The sequence below is a fragment of the Etheostoma spectabile genome, chromosome 21 (assembly GCF_008692095.1).
Source record: "Etheostoma spectabile isolate EspeVRDwgs_2016 chromosome 21, UIUC_Espe_1.0, whole genome shotgun sequence".
NCBI classification, from domain to species: Eukaryota; Metazoa; Chordata; class Actinopteri; order Perciformes; family Percidae; genus Etheostoma; species Etheostoma spectabile.
Window position 1 is genome coordinate 9,296,468 of NC_045753.1, and position 23,934 is coordinate 9,320,401.

At 39.8% G+C, this 23,934-nt stretch overlaps 1 protein-coding gene across 1 annotated transcript in view; it reads right to left on the minus strand.

Annotated features, from left to right (window-relative positions):
- The window catches only part of myo1d (myosin 1D), a 97,500-nt gene that overhangs the window by 61,459 nt on the left and 12,107 nt on the right, over nucleotides 1–23,934 (minus strand). The window contains exons 2-11 of the mRNA XM_032501500.1: nucleotides 14,973–15,181; nucleotides 14,353–14,446; nucleotides 10,467–10,632; nucleotides 9,815–9,868; nucleotides 9,340–9,435; nucleotides 8,507–8,623; nucleotides 7,489–7,692; nucleotides 6,539–6,684; nucleotides 5,697–5,811; nucleotides 5,338–5,508 (exon numbers count right to left, since the gene is read on the minus strand). Coding sequence (XP_032357391.1) covers nucleotides 5,338–5,508; nucleotides 5,697–5,811; nucleotides 6,539–6,684; nucleotides 7,489–7,692; nucleotides 8,507–8,623; nucleotides 9,340–9,435; nucleotides 9,815–9,868; nucleotides 10,467–10,632; nucleotides 14,353–14,446; nucleotides 14,973–15,181 — 1,372 coding nt within the window. The remainder of the gene's footprint in view (nucleotides 1–5,337; nucleotides 5,509–5,696; nucleotides 5,812–6,538; nucleotides 6,685–7,488; nucleotides 7,693–8,506; nucleotides 8,624–9,339; nucleotides 9,436–9,814; nucleotides 9,869–10,466; nucleotides 10,633–14,352; nucleotides 14,447–14,972; nucleotides 15,182–23,934) is intronic.

Sequence of the window (23,934 nt, forward strand, 5' to 3'; positions counted from 1 at the left end):
AGCAGCGGCAAAGTGCAGCTTCCCCGCAATAATAAATTTCTGCAGCTGAGAAGCGTGTTCACGTTTTAGCCCGTACAAAGTTCTGTGCCACAGGACTGTGTTTACCGACTGGCTGCTCTAACAAAATGTAATACAAGCCCTAAAATATACAAAACTGCAAAGCCCAACTACAGTGTTCAAAATCTGTGCACCTACGCACATAGTGAAAGCAGAGTTTTTGGACAACAATGGAGCTCTTTGGCTGAGAGGAAAAACCTGCAATCAGGCAACAAAGACAAAGAGAAGAAAAATAACCAGCCAGTTTAGTTGTGGTGCAATGACCTAAAAATAGAATAAAGCGCTGCACGACTCAAGTGCAGTTTGCTGGCAGGCCAACAAGAGTAAAACATTTATGAAACAAGTTCAATTTCAGCATGATGAAAGTAAAGGTCTAACAACCTGATGGAAAACAACTGGAAACAGCTGGAGATTACTGCACCAACGCACAAGCAAAAAAAAAAAAAAAACATCACACTGAAACATAATCCGCAGCACAACAGATTCAAGCGTTTCTCTTTAGGTAAGACATCTCTGTAAACAAGCCTGTAGCTCCAATGCATCAAAAGCATCTGATGAATTCATAACAAGGCTGGGGGGCCTGGAAGCCAGTAAAACAGAATGTATCATCATTAGACTTCAAAACAACATGACACATTGAGATGTGGAAGCTCCGACTAGAAGCCGCAAGAGAGTGCATCAGTTATTGGTCTAAACATACTTCTTTTCCTCTTCTGCTTCTGATGTGTTTAAGGTCTTTCTAAAGACTGTGGCAACACGTGCCTCTACATGTGTGTATGTACGTTGTGACAGTCACATGTCATGTGTGAGTGATATTCTGCGCACATGCAGTATCTAATGAATGAATGAATGGTTACAGGGTTAACAGCCAGGACAGGAGCAGGTGTACCGAGTAAAGACAGAGCATCATTCAGTACTGGAAGGAGCGCGGGAACAAAACCGCAGACACACAGCACAGATTGTGTTACAGAAACCTCACTTCAATATACTGTATATGTTGTGTTTGTTTTGTGATGGCAGAGGCAGATAGAGGCGGGTGTCGGCAGCAAGACGCAAGATCGATTATTGAAATCAGAAACATGACAAAACGTCTTACCTCAGCGGTAGGAGTTGCTTGGCAACGGAGTTGGACTTTGTGTTGAAATCTTTTTATTTCATAGTACTACAGTACTTCATAAAGTAACAAGCTTGTGTTACGTAATTTTTTATAAGAGAAAGTCGAAGACGGTTTATTGACATTTCCAGAACTTTTCCAGACACTAACTTGCATCATGAGTGTGCGTTGTCTACTTTGGGGTCAAAGTAATATATAGAGATAGCATTACTTAATATAACAGGGTGCTGGGTGAAAAAGACATAATACTGTGACCACTAAGTGGGGATGAAAGAAAAATGACTAATTATACATGACAGTCAACCTGCTAATTATTAATGGATTTGTCAACAACTAACTCCTTCTGTGGGCACCCATCAGTGAAGGCTGGTGTGTGAACAGACAATGAATAAATAAAATAGTGAATACAAGTTTAACAATATAAAGCATAACTTCATAAGAGATTTAGAATTGTTGACAGTTATTGGGCATTAATAAATATGTAATATATTTACTGTTATAAATCCAAAAATGACCCCAATACTATCTTTTCTGACAACAATGCTAATGGCAGTATTTTCTCCTTTTCAAATTTCCGTTCTGTGACGGAAGGTTTGTGTCCGTTTGTGTTTTGCCCTGCGAGTTGTTATCAACTGCCCAGTTTGACAGCCAGGCCGGGGGCCTGTTGCATGAAACCAGGATAAGGGATTAAACCGAGATATTCAATTTAGCTTTGACTTGGTTGCACGAAACCAGGTTGAATTAAACCCAGCCAAGTAACCATGGAGAGTTCTTCTTTGTGGCTAGCCTGGTCCAGAGCAGGCTAACAGCCAGGCTAAGATTAATCCTGGAGTCTCTTGTGTCAAATCAGCTGCTGCTCTGATCCCAAATTAACGTGTTTAAGTTATTCTGTTGTCTTCTGAATGTGTTCAGTTTTTTTTTTTTTACATGCATTATTTGTCACTATTGTTGTCATGAGTTTGATTTAAATGCTACTATAGCAGTTGTTTACATGGTTAGAAATGGTGTCACTGGCAACCAGATGCGGAGTGGCAATCGGGAGAGTCGGGACCTTTCCCGGTGGGCCGGTAGTGTGTCGAAGCTGCCTGGTGTGCGGCGGCTTCCCGGTGGCCGTTGCCTGCCGGCAGACCTGTGCATCACGTCAGTGTCCACTCTTTGTAAAAGTAGAGATGCGCAGCGCGGTGTCCTGGGTCTGTGCAGCTTCAGGTTTATACAGGACGCTCCGTAGATTAAGATGGACAATGCAGCGATATTCCAAGATGATAATAGTGGCAGACTGGTCAGAGACCAATACATTCATGATTTCATTTTATTGTTGCTTGTCCTTCTCTATGAAAGGACAGTTTTTGTTACTCCTTAATATGCAGGCCTAATGTTTTTTTATTATAGCTTACTTTGGTTTCATAACCTTCTCAATTAGTTGGACCAATAACGTGGCCTATGTACGTATAGTGTAGTTTACATTCATCACACCGGGAACACAACAATGCTTCTTAATCTTTTTATTTTGGTGCTGTCACTTGTCAGAAGAATAAAAAAACAAAACATGAATTTTGTTTTATATATATGCTCACAGCATGTATTGAAGTCACTTACTAACGCCACCATGCTAACTGCTAATGTTACATGGAGGGCCAGGCAAGCGGGCCCTGGCTGTTTTAAACGTGTAGCCTGGTCAGCGGTCGTAGCCGACAACAGTGAGTTATTTTAAGCCAAGAGAGGGGGCTGCTAATAGCGAAGAAAGGGCTGTGTGTTAGTGTGTTTAGCGATTGTTGCTGTAATTTTTAAGCCAAGAAAGTGTGTTTAGTCGTGTGGAAAAGGACAGCAAGGTAGTGGTATTTTTAATGATTCCTACCGTAGCTAGTTCTAGGCCGAGGTAGTGTGTCTGTACATCGGGTGGGGAAGATGGCGAGGTTGGTGTGTTTTTAGCAGTTCCTACTGTAATTCTAAGTCAAAAAAAAGTGTGTTTGTCAGTTAGTTACAGAGCTCCATGTGAGCACGGGCTTTCATGTCAATACAGCCAGCATCTAACAGTAGCTACTCCGCTGTGCTGTGGAGTAACGTCTGGCTATGTGAGACAAGCGTCTAGCAACATTGTTGGATGCTGTGTCTCAGCCTGGCAACCAACGTGAACTTGGAGTCTGAAAAGGAGGGGGGGGGCGGGGGACACAACTCTCCAGGATTTTTAATTTGTACTGCAGTTACTATTTTAAACACTAGCTGTCAGTATTACATATTGCACTTTTAAATGTCCTTTTAGCTGCTTACAGTGTGTTATAAAATTAAATGAGGATTATGTGCTTATGAAAGCTTTCTTTGTCTGTTGATATAATGACAAAATTAAAAGTTACTATATATATTTTTAAAGTAGAAGCCTGATCTCTAAGGCACTCTAGCCAAATTAACTTTAATGACTGTTAATTGAAATGGCAATACACACACTGTCTATTTCCTAAAAAAATACCCTGCAGATCCACTAAAGCCCCCAACAATTCACCCTACTGCCTAACAAAAAGTCCATTATGTTAATGGCCCACGCAACAGGACTCCAGAAAGTACGGAAAAAAGGATCTCTGGCCAGTATTGATTCATATTGGTTCCAGGAAGTAACAGGTGGATCATTGCAAGTTTCAACCTTGGTTTCCCAGTTCCTGTAGAGGAGCAGGTCAGAGAGCAGCAGAAGGGCGACAGCAGGGAGCATATCGACTCCCGGATGATAGCAGCATAGGGAAGCTTCACGGATCAATACACCCTGCAGCACCAGTGCAATCTTTACCTCATCTTGACTCAAACTTGCTTAATTCACAATTTGCTTGTCATGGTGTGCTTTATTCACCGTGAACTTTAATTCTTTTTTTGCATTGCATGGGGACATGTAGTTTCTAGGAAGCCTCTGAATTGACTTTCTTAGCTTCACTTTGTAGCTTGTTGCTTTAAGTATTTTGATCTACAGTACACTGGCCAGAAATGTATGTTGATACCATTCATTTTCACTGCATCACCACCGCTCTTCTTCCCAGCTCTCTGCTCATATACATTTGTAAATACATTTTCTTTCACCTCCTCCTTCCCTGCCTCCTTCTCCCTCTAACACCCATTCTAAACACAGCAAAGCACCAGCTCCATACACTCCCATTGGCTGGCAGTGACATCACTTGTGCAAAGTGTTGAGTCAGACACCTTCTCGCTCTCTCTGACAGCTGATGCCACCTTGTGTCCGTACAAAAAAACTGCAGTTGTTTAAAATAAACATTCCTGAGTTTTAATATCTACTTATCAGCTGTCCAAAACACATTTTTACATGTTCAACATCTGCGGAACAACGGAAATACACTGACCCCAGATCAGTGATGACGAGTGACTTCCACCTTATCTTAAGTCATTGGATCCCAAACAGTGAAAACAGCAAAGTAAAGTGGTTTATGTTTTGTCCGTCCAGACCATTAGAGTGAATTAGACAGCGAGCCTGCCTGATTATTAAAACTAACAGGATCATGTTCAGGCGCTAATGGTTACTTCCTGCACGGTGTAATGTGCCCTCTGGTATTCTCAGGTTACTACAGCTACATCCTGCAATCACCACAATCTGATTTACTGCTTGAGGTTTATATTCATGTTTTATTGCTCATTTTATTGTTTTGCTTGTTTCATTATATTTGCAAATTATGTCAGGAATGTGTGATTAAAAATCTACTGTAAAATCTTCATTATAACTCTAAAACACAAATCAAATATGTCATGATGTGTTCAGCATTGAGACTTTCTTTTGTAGCTTAGGCTATTATTATAGATCAATTGTGTGTACTGTATAAATGACTGAAATGACTAACAGATTATCAAAATAGTTTGTGCATTTGCTGTTTAACTTCATGTCAACAGACAAATGAACAAATTGTTGCAGCTCTAATTGAGACTCCAACATTGTGATTCGTCTGTCTTCAGCAGTATAAAATAATATTGTAAATATCATGTAACTAACACAAGTGTGTTCAGTGAGTGTGGAAGAAAACATGAGGGAGAGTATAAAGTGTGATATAGATCACAGACCAGACTGGCAGCATTTGAATCTTTGACTTCAGCAACAACAACAAAAACTGTGCAGCTAAAGTCCTGTACTCTCTGTTAGTTCATTTTAAAATAAGAAGTCTGTATTTAGTGTTTCCTACCTTGCGGCTGGTGTAGTGGGCGTGTTTGGCCAGCTTGCCATTGAGTCCTTGAAGGAAAACCTCATCAGTAACTTTGCCCACATTCATACAGGCTTCGTCTAGCACAGAGAAGATGCCCTTATGCTGCTGCTCCACCAAATCCACAATAATCTGGTTATTGAAGTAATCAATCTAACAACAGAGGACACAGATAAAAAGACACTGCGTTAGCACGACATAAATATACAGCAGGCTATATAGTTTAATTTTAAGACTAATTTCCTAAACTATTTGTGACTCTACAATGGCAAAGCTCAAAGACGGCATTAGAAATGAAAACAGCCCACCCCGAACATAAACCAAACATAGGTCCTCCTTACATGTTTCCAGGGGATGCCTTCTCGTTGATACTCTTCCTGTTCCTGCTTCAGCACCAGCTGGATAAAAAGCTGCTGCAGCTTTTCATTACAGTAGTTGATGCAGAACTGTTCAAAGCTATGGAAACAGAATGAAGATTAAATGTTAGATATGCAACTACATACATAACGAATTCTATAAAGAGAGATTAGGGCTCAAAATTTAAAAGAATGCGATTAGCGTATTGTGGAAACCAGAATGTGAAATATTTAGTTGAATGTTTGGTGTAAAATTTGGTTTATCATTTTTTATTCCTCTTTTTATTATTTTCTTTACCGTTTAAGATACATGCTGGAATATTGTTACATGTCACAGACTGTTAACAGAAATGTCCTATTTTCAGTGGATTATTCATTTTTTTTATAACTTTATTTAACATGATCATAGAAGGTGCAATATGTAGATGCTGCTGTTGAATGGCGAATCAGAAATTTCAGTTTAGAGGAAAATACTGGTATTTTTTAATGGAATTGTCTTTTACTATCAAAACTTTAGCTTTTGTGAGAAATGTTCCGTGTTTGACTGTTCAATGTTCCATGCTTATTAATAGAAAAACATGTATTGTAGTGAATATTGAACTTTAGCTCAACAATTTTTTTTTTTTTAATAATTGCAAATTGAATTTTAATTGCATTATCTTGCAGAAAAAACACAATTCGATTTTTTTCCCAAATTGTTCCGCACTAAGAGAGATGTAATCATTGCTGTGTGTTGCAAACAATAAAATCAAATGTAAAATGTTTTCCATAAAGATGCAGATATGGTTTTTTTTTTTAATTGGTGCAATGCTCTGTCTCATCCAAACCTGTTGTTCTGGAAAATCTCAAATCCATAGATGTCCAGCACACCGATGACGGTGTTCTTGCCGTGGACTCTGGCATCGTAGTTTTTCACCTCAATGATGTCATTGATTCGTCCCACAATCCAGCAGAACAGGCGCTCATACATGGCCTAAGGACAACAAAATATTTAATGTGTAGCATTAATGGTGAGCAAGTGCCTTGCTTAAGGGCACAGAGTAGTCTGGCACAGAGAGAGTAAAATGACACAATATCAGACTTCTGCTTACAGCCCACAGAGCTGGGTTAGAAACTGCCTACATACATCACTGGCTCCACAGTCTCCAGCCTCTGTCTGGAGTCATAACATTGTGACTCATGCTTGTGTGAATCGCTGTGAAATTATCGCCAAGCAAAAAGTTAAATGTCACAACCCTCTGGGCATCAGCTGGTCGGTGTTGTTTGTTTCTTTTTCTTTTTCTGTGCAGCCCACTACAGAGAAAGGGCTTTGGCTGACAGATGACCAACAACATTTCATTTTATATATTACTATCAAACAATAATTGTGCATTGGCAGACCTTCCTCCACAGTGCTGCGGAGGAGGGTCTGGCTAGTCCACACAACATTCCGGAATGAGAGAAAAACGTGCTCTGGTTTATTGGCATTTCTTTAAACCAATCACAATTGTCTTGGGTGACGCTAAGCTCCGCACGGAGCCACGGCGGCCCTACAAAATCGCCTCGGTAAGGAACTTGTTGTGGTGGAACATCTGTATGTCCAAAAGTCTGTTTTAGTCGTGCATCAGAAAACTCAGATCAGATCAGATTTGCCCTGCAAAGATTTGTTGTGCCAACATAAAGGAAGCGGAAGGAAACGGACATTGGCTAAAAAGAGCTGCATCCGCTGGAATTTCTGGCGGCACTAAAACAATCCTGGAAGTTGAACGTCGTGGATTAACACTAATCAAACAATAACCTTGGCTAGAGCGTCCCGTCCGTAGCTGGCCTCTTGAGCCGTATGCTGCTTCTCGATGACGTCTCGACCCGTGGCCACGGTGCGGTAGAGCAGGGCCTTCTCCACGTTTTCTTCTTTGGTGGACAGCAGCTCCCTGATCACAGACACCAGCTTTGTGTTCTCTATCAGGGTCACGTCACCGTCCACCCCGAATGTCAGGTTGCCCTAGAAGAGAAACCAGAGAGAATTATTCCTAAGTGCTCAAGTTTGTTTAAAGGAATAGTTAGTAGAAAATGCAATTATTTGCTTTCTTTCCAAGAGTTTAAGTGTTGGGCTCTGATTACTCGCAGCAAGTAACTTCCCATAAAACCACAATTTGTCACTTTTACATTTTTGTTTGTGTTTGGATTAAACAGACAAGATATAACAAGGTAATAAGGTAGCCATTTGCTTAACTTTGGACAGAGCCAGGCTAGCAGTTTCCTCTGTTTTCAATCTTTATGCTAAGCTAAGCTAATCCCATTCTAATTATTAATAGCCATTGATGGGAAAGACACAAGGGTGGTATCGATCTTCTGATTTAAGTCTTGGCAAAAAAAGAGAATAAACATAAAAGGGATTGGAAAATGATTATTTTACCAATTACAGTCTTCAGTTGATAAGTTTCCAAATAATTAATTTAAGTAATTTGCTATTGTAACCTAGAGAGTCTTTTATACAGGAAAAAGCATATCAACTGCAAAAAGTTGTGATTTCTTTTGTTTTTAATAGACAAGGCAAACATTCAATTTAACAAGTAACAAATTACATAGTAATTATAGACGTGTAAAAAAAGATTAATTGTAAGCGGCTTTTGCATCTGACACAGTATCCAGTGGTAAGAAGAAACAAGAGAGTAACAGTGTACACTCAGTATCTTGGTGACGACAGCGGTCCACTTTGCCGATATGAATAACATAACTCATTTGTCTAAAATCTATACACTGGGACACAGCTGGTGTAAAGACTTAGCAGGGATTTGGATATTATCGGGTATTACCAGATGTAGGATGGTGGCCAGGATCTTGTAAACAGTCTGAATCTCATCCCCTGTGAAACCGATCACTTTCATGGCATCAGCTACAGCTTTGAAATCAGCGCCATCATTGATGGAAGACTAGAGAGAAAAAGGAAAAATGTTGGAGAAGGATGACAACAAAAAACTGAAAGTAGACTACGTTAAAATTGACTGGATTATTCATGACAATGTTTAGTTAGCTTTCAAAGCAAGATTGTCATTTTGTCTTTAAAAAAATTGACAATTGTTAAAAGTGGATAAACTACATTTTTCCTGAGTGTTTTGCCCCGGAGTCACAGGCTTTTCTTTTCTCTTCCAATAAATCTAGCCAGGATATCAAATTCCCACAGTTGATTATATTACAAACGGGTGTTTAACTGTGATGTTTTGTTATAAACATGGGAGCAGCTGAGGCACACAGTGTACAAACCGCCACCTCAGCTGTTTGGTTGTATTGTGTTCCATGACATCAGGCTGTTTGTTGCTGTCAAGTGGTTTTTTTCCTACTCATTAAGCTCATGCAAAGACGACAGCACACAGCAAAGGTCTAAATAAACAACACTCCTCTGTGCAGAAACACAGAGATGATGGTTACTGAAATACTTTCTCTACATGCAATACTTAGTACTTGTACTCCAAGGATTGGTGTGGTTTGTTTAAAAATTGATAAACTGTGGTGGGGAAACATCTGTAAGTTGTATGCTTGACTGTATTCTCTCTATGCTCTGCAAACACTCACTCAGGCTTTTGTTTTCGGGATTTTCATACACTCCCAGTTCTATTTGTTTGTCTGTGAGCTGAATTGTAAGAACCACCTTAATTTGGCCTCCAACTTTGATGTAGTTGTAAGCTGTCGGGTCCTTCTGGATGTGAAGAGAGCGTAAGAGGGAATCTGGAGCTCCTCTGAGCAGCTGGTGAAGGATCAAAAACATACACGCTTTACTTACAGCACGTCATACAGTAGCCTTTGTTGTGTTTTTGAATCATTAGATAGCTATTATCCACTGCAAACTACTACAAACTGTATTTTCTGATGTTACCTCATACATTGCTCTCACACTTACCATCCAATACAAACTGTGGCCTCTTTTTCAACTCACTAAACTCCTACATGTCGGAACAAAAGGCCTCTTGATGACATCCTGACTAGATTACTGCTGGTGAATATAGTCTTTCACATGCTTGACAAACACAATACATGATTGCCTGCACACACACACATACTATGCTCTCTTCACATGCAAACACACAGACACAGACACAGACATGCACACACAGACACATACACACCTGGTAGTATGAATGAAAACTCCTCTCTCCTTCCTGTTGGAAAATGACCCTGGACTGTTGGAGAGAAAAAGGAAAGCGTAACATAACATAACATCTTACAGCAACAACAAAAAGTGAGGGAGGTTTTGTTGCTGCAGCATTCTGCTGTCTATGCAAAAGCTCGATGACTACCGTGGCCAGTGGTTCCCACTGTTTTTGGCTTGTGACCCTTTAAAGTGAAGCTATGTTTACTCACATCCCCTCACAGGCTGAGTTGTGAGAGCCCAACCAACTAAAAGATTAAGACTGTTTCATTTTCATAGTTTCCACAGGAGTGAAATGGGGAAAACTGTGATTCAAGCTCTACAGATTCAACATCGATTCATTATTATTATTTTTTTTAAATGGCGTGTATACTATCACATGTGAAAAGTAACTACATTTACATACTGTGAATCATTTTTGATTTGAATCTTGAGCCTAAAAATCGATATTGAATGGTGACATTTTCTGAATCGTGCACCCCTACAAACTATAATACAAAAGTTAAACAAATAAAAACAGTATCAACACTTACAATATGATCTTTATTGTACCAAATGTATTAAGAAAAACATTGATTTTACTATCACTGTGTGATAGGTATGACTACCCTTTGCTAGTTGGCCTTTACCTTTTCCAGCAGGTAGTTGCTGATGTGGCCTCCAATGGGATCTCCCTTGAAATCAAAGTTGATGTCCATGTATTTGCCGAAGCGGCTGGAGTTGTCGTTGCGGTTGGTCTTGGCGTTCCCGAAGGCCTCCAAGACACAGTTGGATTTCAGCAGCATGTTTTTCACCCTGTGGGGAGGCAGGGCGATAATACAGGTAAAGAGGTTGACTAAGCGTTAACATCCACCCGTCACACTTGATCTGCTTGTTTGGTGTCCTGCCACTGACCACCCACTGCCATCCTATCAGGCTGATTGTTGCTTTTCTTACACTATTAGCAATGCGTGTGATCCTTTAGCAGTGGTAGAGTCCCCTATCCTCCACCCCACAGCCAGTGGACTTTATTTTATGAAATTAGAGAAAATAAAACACTTCCTTAATGGCTCCACTACCACATTTTGTATAATCTGGCTACCACTTTTAGAACACGTCAGGCCCCTGCGGCTAGATATTCTCCCCATTGGCGGTGCAACCCTTGGCACTCTGTCAACATCATAAAGCCTTTAGTCTCACCCTGCTTACTTTGTTCCAGCAGTGTTCAGTATGTTGAGTATGTAGCATTCAGTAAGTTTAATTAGTAACACCTGGGGCCCTATTTTAACAATCTGAGTGCACGGCATGGTGCAGGAGTGTTTAGGGTGTGTCCAAATCCACTTTTGCTAGTTTGACGGCGGAAAGAATGGTACGTGTGCTGGGTGCTTGGTTCAAAAGGGGTCTTAGTGTCTTCATTAATTCATGGGTGTTTTGAGAGTCATCTCCCATTCAGGAGCGTTTGTGCCTTACAGCATTGCTATTGTGCTATATATAATGGCGGATTTGCACCATCATATTTTTATTTGTAATCTTTTGCATGTTTGTGTGCTGCTCTGCTTCCCTGTGTGTGCAACAAGCATAGTGTGCTTCACAGTGTGTGTGTGTGTAACAAGCATAGTGTGCGTCCCTGCGTGTGTAACAAGCATAGTGTGCGTCCCTGCGTGTGTAACAAGCATAGTGTGCACGCAAAGACACTGGCTTTACGCAGCGTTCCGCCAAGTTCAAGATAGGGCCCTTAGAAGGGGAAGCAGCGTTCAGTTTCTATGCTCCTCATATCTTGAACAAACAGATAACTGCAGGTCCGCTGCTACTCTCAGTTCTTTTAAATCAGGGCTGAAGACCTTTCTTTTGGATGTTGCCTTTATTTAAATGGTTGTTCATTTCTTTACTGTTCAGTTTGTTATACTGCACTGTAATTTTTGTTCTTGTGTTTTATCTGTTTTTATTTTTCTAAGTGTTTTTATGTAAAGCACTTTGAATTGCCTTGTTGCTGAAATGTGCTATCCAAATAAAGCTGCCTTGCCTTTGGATGTTTAGGATGTGACTGTCCATATTTACTTATTTGCTTTGAGTCATTTCAAAATCTGTTTTCTTTGAATATGTCTATAGAACAATTTTCATTATCTTTGTCACTGCTGTTATTTATTGTTATTTTTTAATGTTCATATATTATTGTTTTGTAATGTGCCATTTAAAAAAATTATCTTTATTTTTTATTTATACGTTTCTTTGATTTTGTGGATGCATTACTGTAACTACAAAGACCTTTATCACTTTGCAAACATTTCTTTTCATTTCCTTCACATTTGTAAGGGCACACACACTGTGTTTGTACTTAAAATCATATGAATAAATCATAAATAAAAAAAGAGGTTGACTATAGGTACTACCAGATAAAAAGAGCAACTCATACTGTGAAGCGTGTCTCCGTCTGTCGACCCACACGTGCCACTACAGCCTTCTAATATATAACTTCATAGTACTTTAGATCAATAAATAGGCAACTGTTTGCTAACATGTTCACCATATCAACTTTCTAACATCATGATATGCCAATGTTGGGTTTTTAAGTTGTTGTGCTGTGCACACGTGGTCAAAATTAATAAATAATGCAGGTTAAATACCATGTAACGCACACAGAATTATGAAAACACAACTATGAGTACAAATCCTGGCCAAACCAGAGACAGACATGTCGTCTCAGTGTTTGTATGAGTGATACACGGCCTGACCAGTCTCCCGTTGAAGTCAGGATTTGACCAGACCCAGCTGGAGTTTTTCCATACGTGTCTCCATTAATAAGCAGTGCCAACAGTCTCCCCCGACACTCACTAATAACAGAACAGGAAGAGGGGGCAATCTTAGCTGATACAGAACTCCCATAGAAACAGACACTAGTCTGCTGGGAGCAGTCAGAACTGGATATTACCGAGCTGGAAGGATTGTGCTCTGTGCCACTGTACACAATGTCCACCCTGTTATATTCTCACTCATTCATCATATAAGACTCACATCTACAATCAATATATTGCAAATAACTCTGGTGCAACAAGGTGTTTTGTTTAGTGTAGGAACCAAAATATGTTATATATATTATATTTATAGGTAATACCCTGACAGGCGTTAGGTGTGGGGAATAATCCATTCACGTATGTATTGTGATTTTCTTCCGTAGAATCAATATTTTTTATTTTATTTTTTTTTAATCAATGATTCAACTAAACATGTTCTGTTTACACAGTACCGCCGACAGTGAATACATCATCGGTTTCCCATTCAAAGCAGAAAATAAATAAATGTTATGTACTTCTTTACAAATAAAATAAATGTCAGACTGACTAGACAGTTTTAAGAAATGTCTCACAGTGTTTTGTCTCTAGAAGTGTATTATTCAACTTTTGTTTTCATTAAAGCAAAATCTCAATGAAAATCTCAATATCAAATACTATTGAATATATTAATCGCAATGAATGAAAATCGCAATACAAATCCAATCTATACCCATTTATCGTAAAAGAATCAAATCGGGACAAAAGCATATCGTCCCAGCACTAATAGATGTGAAGTGTTTTTTACTGTTTGATCATTGGGTGTCACTGTGCTGTTATCTAGGGCTCAGGTATAAAGGTAGGAGAGTTGCTGCTGCCGCGAGTGTTAGACCCAGAAGCACAAAGGGGTTTTTGAGCACTGTGTCCCTAGAAGATTGTTTGTCATGCTATGGCTTAAGAGTTTGATGTACCGAAGGAAACCGGAAAAATTGACCCTTTCATACTTATGCATGGTGGAAGCAATAACAAGATCATTATTCTGCAGCCGAAGAACAGCTTGCAGATTCTGCACTGAACACAACACAGTAGCGGCAGCCAGGTCATTCTGGGTTAGTCATTCCAGTAGCTTACGTTAACAGACTGAGCTCCTACAAAGTGTGACCTTTACTACGCCAAGTTTCAACACATCTCATCTTTATCGCTGACCTACATTTTCTTTACAAAGCATATCTCTTGCTTTATTTTTAATATATCTAGTCCATTTCAACATACCTAAATATAAGCCTTCTGTAATTTGGTGGATTTTTTGTGGGCTGTCAGTTATCAGTGATGTTGTCCAAAGCCTTGTTGAACTGTAACTATATCTCACTATGATCTCAGAGACTTTGACTGCCAGCGGTACTAATTCCTGGAACATGACAATGGCTTCTAACTACACTGGCTGTGATAAGACAATAAAGGTGACCTAGAGAGTAGATAATCAAGAATGGGCACATTTTTTAAAAATGTTTCTTGTGGTTAGAAACTCTAATTTGAGAGTATCTTTGTTATAAACTCTATGGTGTCGTTTTGACAGTTTTCACCTCACATTTAAATATCTCATGTACCTAGGCTCACTTGGATAAGCAAAACATATCTCTCTGCAAGGTACGACTGGGTCTTTGTGATAACATTTACAGAAAATATTTGCTGTTTAGTCGCCAAAACAAGTCTGTGCACAGCTTCTGCAGTGTGTTCAGGTTCAACAGTGTCGATAACAGCGGCTCACCTTTCAACTTCAGCTCTCTGATTGGGATTGGTGATAGCGGCTATGTATTGCATTATGTACTTGCTGGCTTCTGTCTTTCCTGCTCCACTTTCCCCTGCAAACAAAACAAAACAGTCTTTGTTGTCTTTTGTCTATCATTTTGCACAAAAATATTTCAGTTCACCATACCAATGTTTATCTTTTATTGACATTATTAGCCCAAACTATATTTCTGTCTTGGTATGGGGATTCATGCCATGATCAGGGTTTAGAGGGGCTCAGTTCCTACTCTCACCACTGAGTGGTGCTTCGTCCTCTGCATGGTGTCTCCACACTGACACACAGCTTGTGAGCACATCAAAATGTTTAATTTAGAATAAAAAAGGTGGATTGCTTGTATTAACTTAACAGTGGTCAATATTTTCTAAGACATTTCCTCCAGAACATATTTCAGGAAAGAAAAACACCTAAGTATAAGAGGAAATAAAGGATTATTTAGCAAGACTTTTTGTACATAAGGATAAAAGAAAATAGGACAGAAAACGTGATGCAAAGTTAACAAGTGAATTGCAGAATGCAAAAGAGAGTAAAACATCTTTGTGCTCTTTGTCTGGTCCATGCAGAGGGGTGTCCCGTGTTACCTGAGATGACAATACAAGTGTCTTTGTTCCTCCTTTTCATGGCTTTGTAAGCAGCGTCAGCGATGGCGAACAGGTGGGGCGGCCTCTCGTACAGCTCACGGCCCTTGTACTGCTCTACGGTGTCGCGGCCGTAGATGTTCATGGCACGGTAAGGATTGACTGACACTACCACCTCTCCGATGTAGGTGTAGATCCTCCCCTTCTCAAACCTGAGGACACATCAAGGGGCCATTTAGAAATATGATCAAATATCAGATATCCTTCTATTTGCATTTGGCATATGTATTACCGCACTGACTCCATAAGGAGTCTGCATTTTTAAGGTGTGTAACTGTTGGGTCTTTCTGTGTTAAAGCAGGTAAAACACAAAGTTCTGAAACAACACAGTCCCTTTTTTATTTATACTGTAAGCATGCACATGTGGGATGATAAACACATAACACTGCCCAATTGCAATTCAATGTCTTGGAATATGTTTGTCTTCATACTTAAAAACAGGAATCACCAAATGGCAGACAGTACACTGGAGGGAGGGGTCTGCCAATTAGTCTTTGATTATTTTCTTGATTAATCAATTAGTTGTTTGGTCTATAAATGTCCAAAAATGGTAAAGGATGTTGAACAGTATTTCCCGAAGCCCAAAAAGACGCCCTAAAATGTCTGGTTTTGTCCACAACTCAAAGATACTAAAAGTGAATGAAATAGAAAATATTCCCATTCAAGAAGCTGGAATCAGCTTTTTATTATTATTATTTTTTGGGTTTTTAATGGCGTTTACTTGATAGGGATGCTTGAAGACGATAAACGTATCCTACTTTGGAAATTGACAATATTGTTGCAATGGTATTAAAATGGATTTTGATTTTATTTGGTAAGGAGCAAATCATCAACTGTTGGACTTGAACCCTTGACCTCTGCATCAACCTCTATGTATAAGTGCAACTGCTCTAACAACATGCATAAATCATCTCTTCTCATTTGGGAATTTATGTTATTATGCATGGTCCTTGTTCGATAAAGATTAATAAAAACAAACATTAAAGAATGAATAAGTGCATTTCCAAAAATATTAAACTCCTTTAAAACTTTTAGTTTCAGTCTAGGGTACTGCCTAGTCCAGTGTGAAATTACGATGTTATTATTATATTACAGAATTGCATTCATTCAAAAAAATTTCAATTCATATGAAAAGCAGCCCGACATTGTTTTGGGTTGCACCTGTTAATTAAATTCCTAGAAATTATAATAGTGGAGCTGGACGCAGACATGCTCTTGGGGTCACTCAGAGACATCCAGCATGCAGGAAATTCAAAAAAATAAAACATTTTAAAATATTATAAATGTGTAATCAAGACTAACTGTAGTTCAATGTAGTAAACACTTGACTGGACTTTATAACAAGCTGAACATTAGTAAATGAGCCATTGCTATTATAACACTGAACTCATGTTTCCCATCTGTCCGAGGGCACAAATTTGCATGTTACAACAATGTCACAAAAGCTTTTTTTCACACCCTCTATCACTGTCAATAAGGAAGTCCCTTTGCTGGACACCAATGTTTCTCCCCATTTCTGTCCACTGTGTTACTGCTGTAGCATACAATGCTTGTGTTTGGACAATAGTGTGCTTCTAACTTTGTGTCAACAGTTTGCGTTTGTCTCTTTCCTGTTTAATCGTGAAAATATTCCCGCGCACAAAGCCAGCTCAATGAAGAAAAGTTTTTTTAAACTGGTGTGGAAGAACTTGATGCTCCCGCGCAACAAAGCCCTGACCTCAACCCCGTCCAACACCTTTGGGAGGACGTATAGACCTTTCTCATCCAACGTCGGTGTTTGGCCCACTGATTCTCTTGTTACTGGATGGGAGAAATTCCCTGCAGCAGGTTCTAAAATCTGGTGGAAAGACCACCAGATAGACCGATTATCAGCCCGCGTATCTGTATCAATGTGTTATTACCCTGATAACTGATAAAGTTAATGAAAGAACTTTTCCTCCAGCTCTGTGTCTGTCCCTCTGCTCTGTCCCGGTTTCACTCACCACTGAGTTTGACTTAACGTCCCGCCCACAAGACTGTTGAAAGTTTCTAATTTATTATATAATTGCTTAAAGCATTTAAACAAAGATTTGTGATGGGGTTTGTAACATTCAAAAAATTTTAATTTTCACTTGAAACACCAGAATCGGTCGATCCTTACTAATAAACACACAATGAGGTCAACAGTCACACCTGTCTGCATGTGAGCAGTATGCAAGTTGGTTTATGTCTGGAGTTCCTATACAACGTACATGTTTATTTTTCTTTCGTTTCTTTTTTTCATTTTGTCCTTTAAAGCACTTTGTAATCTCTGGATTTGATGAGCGATATATAATTCAACTTCATTTTCATTATTATATGGGTGTAATTGATGCCCAGAACCTTTGGAGATCTGCTGTAGTTCTATCTTATTTGCTGGGCTCTACTCTCTCCCTCACACAGTCTTGCGATCTCGCTCTCTGCCCCAGGCCGCCTGCCTGACTTCCTTCCACTCCAAACAGGACTAGGATCCCAGTTTCTCTCAAAAGAAGAATGGCTTCTTTCTTCACAGCTGCCAAACCTAGTCTGCCACTGCCCTGCAAACAAGGCCAAAAGCATATTATTCCAAAACGGTCCTGATAGGCCCACGTAAAGCATTTGTGATTGTGGGCTTGAAGCATTCGCCAGATAAAATCAATCAAGCACTTATATTTGCTTAAGGCTTGTCAGATATTGAGATATAATTTCTTCTCGTAAAGGTGTTGGTAGAACTGCAAATCAAGCACTGAGGAGTGTTGATGTTGCTGCAATGAGCACATTTGTCATTCCAGAGGGCCTTGAGCATCAACCAAAACATTAAGGGTGAGGCTGTTGATGGATGTTCTTCTTGTTTATCAGTGTTTCCTAAACCTTGACTCCTTAAATGGTAATGAGCCTTGGCCTTTTAGTGGGCACACAGGGGAGGGGAATGTAAGAGTAGGTAGGGCTTCATACCATCATAGAATGCTTTTGATTTAATTGAAAAGAAGTACCTTTACGAGTGAAAGAGGGAGAGTACATGACGCTATGATGCGTGATTACTGCACTAGTAGCTGGAAACAACAATGCTATACCACAACTGTATATACACCCACCACATGCTCGTATTAGCTCATCCATGTGCAAGTTTTCATATTGTATGTCAGACCATGCACAAACTGGCACGACTGGCTAACAATGACATGGGACTCACAATGACATGGGATGCTAATGTGTCCTGGACAGGGTGGGACGATCAGGACATGGTGGGATAAAGAAAGGCTCCAGTGTTATATAATGCTACTTTCTAACTGCCAGAATCTAAACATCGAAGTTGCATACCGTGAAGATGTTGCATGTTCAAGCCCATTTACCACAAATTATATCACGTTTCATCCTTTTTAATCACAGCAAATCATTTATTTGACAAATGATGTGGCTGTGTGTGTCCCATATAATATACAGCATATCAACTCAAGCCCGACTGAAAAAGGATTTTTAAGGCTGATACCGATACAAATATTTGGTTATTTAAAAATCCGATATGCCGACATATCGGCCTATATATATATATTTTTTAAATCCAGAAACGCGTTACAAAACATGAACAGATTTTCCTAACATTAGTTATTTGTAGTTATTCATGAGCTCTCACTAAAATAATAATAATAACAATAACAACAGGGACGTTGTAGAGCGCCCCATGGTGGACAAACTATGCAACGCCAACACTCATAACATGGTTGACAGTCCGTTTTTATTTTTTTAATATTAATTGTTTATTTTTTTATATCGGCCATTATAAATAGATAGATCGGAAATGCATAATATTGGCCGATAATATCGGCTCCCCGATATATCGGTCGGGCTCTATCAACGATATAAAAGCAAACCCATAATAAAGAACATCAAACACTTAAAACAACCATCGGTCAGTTTTTTACGTGCATGCATCTAATTCTAACAATTGCATAAAATAAGCAGGTCCACTATAATTTCTCGGAGCAGCTAAGCTACCATGCTGCTGGCTCTTCCTCCCCTGGTGCTGCAGAAAAGGAGCCTTTGTGCCCTCCCTCCCCTCAGTCAGGAGGCTGCTGTGTGCCAGCTCCATTGTTTAAATGTCAACTGGAGGTCTTTGTCTGAGACGTCTCCCCGTACATGGCCAACACAGCGAGATGCCCACCTAACTCACATGTATAATAGCTTCTGGGGGATTGTTAACAATGGTTTACGTGATGGTTTACGTGGTGTATGTGGAGTCCCAGCTTGGGAATGCATAGAGAGAAAGGATCCGCTAACCACACAGGTAGTTTCCATATTGGACATTGAGCTGATGCTAATGAGGGTGTTACAGGTGTCACATCTAACTTGTGAACCATCTGGAGCAAAAGATAAGTCATAAACAAGTGGTGATACTGTTCACATTCAGTGCTATAAAGCAACGAGCAGCAGTGGTTTATGGCAATGTTAGACTGACAGAATCTTTACATGAATGTGATAAAACACTAGCCAGAAAACTCTTCTTCTAAGAAGCATTGAAGCTGGTCTTGAGAGATGTGGTGACCCAACGCCTTACTAAGGCTTCTTTGTTTGTTTTTTTCTTTGTTTTTTTTTACAGTCGTTTATCACCCATTGGTATAGTTGTACTATGAAAAAATATTGAATTTGTATCTTCCATCTGTTTCACCTAAGTTGCAATTGTAATTGCATAGTTCCTGTCCTTACCGATATTAGCTGTTTGACAAAGTTGATACGTATACCATAAAGAAAAACAGTCTCTGGAGCCTATTGTTTTCCTTGCAATCTTGTTAATGTCAGTGATCTTTGTCGGTGTTTTAACATGTTTTATTTATATGGTGGTTTATTGGTTTGTTGCCTGCTGCCCTATGAGCATCATCATCATGGCCTTTAGTCAAGTTAGTTCAACTAAAATGTCTTCAGTAATGTCCAACTCAATTTAGGTCTAGGTAGAGACTTCCTTCAACCCTAACAATGCGTTAGCAGTACTACAGAGATATCACTTCCTGGAAGATTAGTAATATTGCTAGATTCTGTTTCAAGGATAGCATTCAAGTATGTTGGGGGGATATTTGTATAAATATTATCATCGGGAGTGTCAGTCTGGCATTGTTGTTTTCATTTTCCCAGCCAATAACTAAACATTACACACTGGACAAACAAACCGCAGTCTAACCATCCAACATCAACACGACTCTTTGTGATGCTGCTGCACAGTTTAGAGCAACACAGGCAGAGTTTCAATTAGTGTTAGGCCCACAGGTGCTCTGGTGTTTTCCCCCACCTCAGAGTTTATAAATAGCATCTATGAATCATGTTTGTGTCTGTGTGTTCCGTGGAGAGGGGAGAAGAGAAAAATCAATCAGTTGGAGCGTGTCAACCGAGATACAGGGCTGGCTGATCCATCTGTTCCACTCTCATTTAGAAGGATTTAAATGGGCACACAGAACAGAGATTAGAGAACCTTATGGGCCATGATAGGCATAACAGAAGATTGCATGGAAATTAAATTTAAATTCAGTAACATGGTCATCTGTTTGTTTCTTAACTATCAGCCTGAATTGAGCAATGTGAAGCCACGGGTTGGATAAAAGGTTGAGACATGTTTTAAAGGTCCCATGACATGGTGCTCTTTGGATGCTTTTATATAAACATTAGTGGTCCCCTAATACCAAATCTATACCAAAAAAGTATTTTCCCCAAAATGCAGCCTTGGTGCAGAATTACAGCCACTAGAGCCAGTCCCACAATGAGCTTTAAGATGTGCCATTTCTGAGTCTGTAGCTTTTGAGGTGGAGGGTGGGGGTGGGGGTGGGGGTGGCCTTGACCAACTGCCATTTTGCTTGTTTGAAAACCATGATGTCTCTCTCTCATGGGTGGGCCAAGTTCTCTGGGTGGGTAAAGCAGAGAAAGGGGCGGTAACCTTGCCCCTTATGACCTCATAAGTGACAATATTCCAAATAGGCCCATCTGAGCTTTCATTTTCTCAAAGGCAGAGTAGAATACCCAGGGCTCGGTTTACACCTATCGACATTTCTAGCCACTGGGGGACTATAGGCAGGCTGGAGGAACTCATATTGATGTTAAAAATCCTCAAAGTGAAATTGTCATGCCATGGGACCTTTAAGGGTTGAAAGTACATAAAACTGAAAGGGAGGGTCCATAAATCCTCAGGAGCAACAGTGCAACTCTCTTTACATCATCCTCCATTACCCCTTTATCTTTCTGTCTGTCCAGCTGTGAGAGGAAGTGTGTCTGAACTGGTCTGACCGGCAGCTGTGTGATCTATTTCCAAAAGGACCCCTCCCAAGAGCTGCCAGGAAATGAGAGAGAGAGAGAGAGAGAGAGAGAGAGAGAGAGAGAGAGAGAGAGAGAGAGAGAGAGAGAGTAGGCGTGAAGAGAAAAAGGGAGGACAGATCAAGCAGCAGCAATCATAAATTGTGAGACCTCTGATTAATGGTGTAGAGTCAGACTCCCACTCAGGGATGTGCTGGTTATTATTGGCAGCTTTTTAGATTCTGGAAAGAATTAAAACATCACCCACACTAAAAACTCCAAAAACCACAGCAGGTTGGTTGTTTACATTTTTGAGACAGTTGACTGGACATGGCTTTGAATGAACCCATTCATGTTCTGTTTTCTTCGGGGTGTTAATGGTACAGAATAGAACAAAAACAAATCGGCACCTTGATCATTATTTACAACGTTCTGGTCCTCCATTATGTACAATTCATGACTTGAAGTTTAGTGTGCAATTTGTTTGGTTCTTTCGGTTTAAGATCACATCTGCCTGTACAGTATATAAGACAAAGAAGTTTGTGGTTTCTGAACAAAGTGTTTCTTGGTAGGTGTTAGGGTCACGGTTCATGAAAGAACATCTGAATTGTTCTGTCCGCTTGTCTCGGTTCGGAGCGTGTGTGCGTCGCACGGTTCGACGTATGTAGCCTCGCGCCCGTATGCGACCTCAGGCAGTGTGTTTCCCTTTTGCGTGTAAGAAGAGGTGTGAACAGTTACCAACAAAACGTACAGCGAAAGACAAAGCATGCCAGACCGTCCTGCCAACCTGTACACATTTCAGCATCACTGTACGCTGTAATGTTTTTTCTCTCCAAAGCCGCTGAAGTGGCTGCTGTTTCAATCCGGTCGGCTCTGAGCAGCAGGCAGGGCTGCTGCTCAGAGCCGTATGCTCTGGCTGCTCACTTCCCCCCGCTACGGACGTGTGCGCGCACACACACACACACACACACACACACACACACACACACACACACACACACACACACACACACACACACACACACTGGATGCAGGAAAAAACAGAGATGTGACGTACAGGATGACCTAAATTGAGGACAGCTACGCTTGTTATTGTAAGTGCAATGATAAGTTAAAGTCCAATAAATACTTTATCAAACCGTATGACTGTGTGTCCCAGGCCAGGAAATGAACAATATAAAGATCACAAGCCACTGACAGACATGTTCAAATTGGATTCATTCAATACATTACTACTTTTTGTCTTAAATCCACCAGCCATTTTCATATTATACCAACATTTGCGGCATCCTGAGCCTTTTTGGTAAGATTACTAGGAAAACTCAGCCTACAGAAGTTTTATTCTCCCAAAACAAGTTTCCTTTTAAAAAACTAGACAAAAAAAACACACAACTTTTTTAGGTTTAACATATTCTTATTAAAAAGATGAGCTTCAAGTGTTCCACTCTTTTTATTTTGAAGGATAACATTTTTGAAAGAGCTACACTGAAGTTGGCAGTCTGATACATGCAAGTTATTTCAATCGATATCCTGTAATATTATATATCGATACGGCATAATATCGCAATATTTTCAGTGGCAATACTGTATGGATACACAGGTGCCAAGTATCGATCTGTTATTATATATGTGTTGTTCAGTTTGTCCCATTTTGCAGCAATAAAATTGAAGTGAGATCAACAAACAGAGAAATGAATCTTTTTAGATAAAACGGATGTTAACAAAGTGTCCTTTTGGGGACATCTTTTGAAATTGGAAAAAAATTAGAAGTTGGAAAAAAGGTGATAAATTATAATATATAGCAGAATATTGCAATATGTTTCAAATCGCAATAATATCGTATTGTGATGACGTCGTATCGGGAGGCGTCTGGTGATTCCCTCCCCTAGTCAAAAGGCACACAAGTTCTTGTAGAACTAGGCCTTTTGTGTACATAGAAAAAGTCTTAGATGTTTGAGTTGAGCTCATGAAAAATGGGGGCAAAAACAAAAGTGTTGTGTTTATAATTTTGTTTGGTGTAAATCAGATTTAGATAACTGTGCAAAGATGTGACAAAGCAACTTCAAAGATTAGTCTTACACAAAAACACAGGCGAAATGTGACCGATGTTTTTCACTCTACCAAAAGAACTTTGTCTGCCCCAAAAATACCCGAGGAACCCTAATGCCACACACACACTGTTGCACAAACCTACAGCATGTATACACATATGCGCACTCCCTTCAGATGTGAATTACAGAGCAAAGCCGAGTACAACCACTGTCTCCAATCTTGTTTGGGTGGGTCTCTTTTATGGTTAACTCAGGGAGGAGAACAAGTGATTTATAACATTTTCTCACCAACAATGCCGCCCTTCTTCCCAACAGAAAATAATTAAGAGGTAAATGTGAGTAAAACAATGATGTAAGAATGCCACCCTCAACATCTCTACCCTGTGGCTGGACACACGGGTGTAATTATGACATAATTGTCTGCCTTTAACACCCAATAATTCCAAAATGAAAGGTACCGCTCATTACACTGTATCGATGATGCATCGGAAAAACTTTAGCGCCCTGTAAGCTTCTGCTCGTAAAGTTCAGTTCAAAACAGAGTAGTAGGGTTGAACAACTTTGGAAAATAATCTAATTGCAAT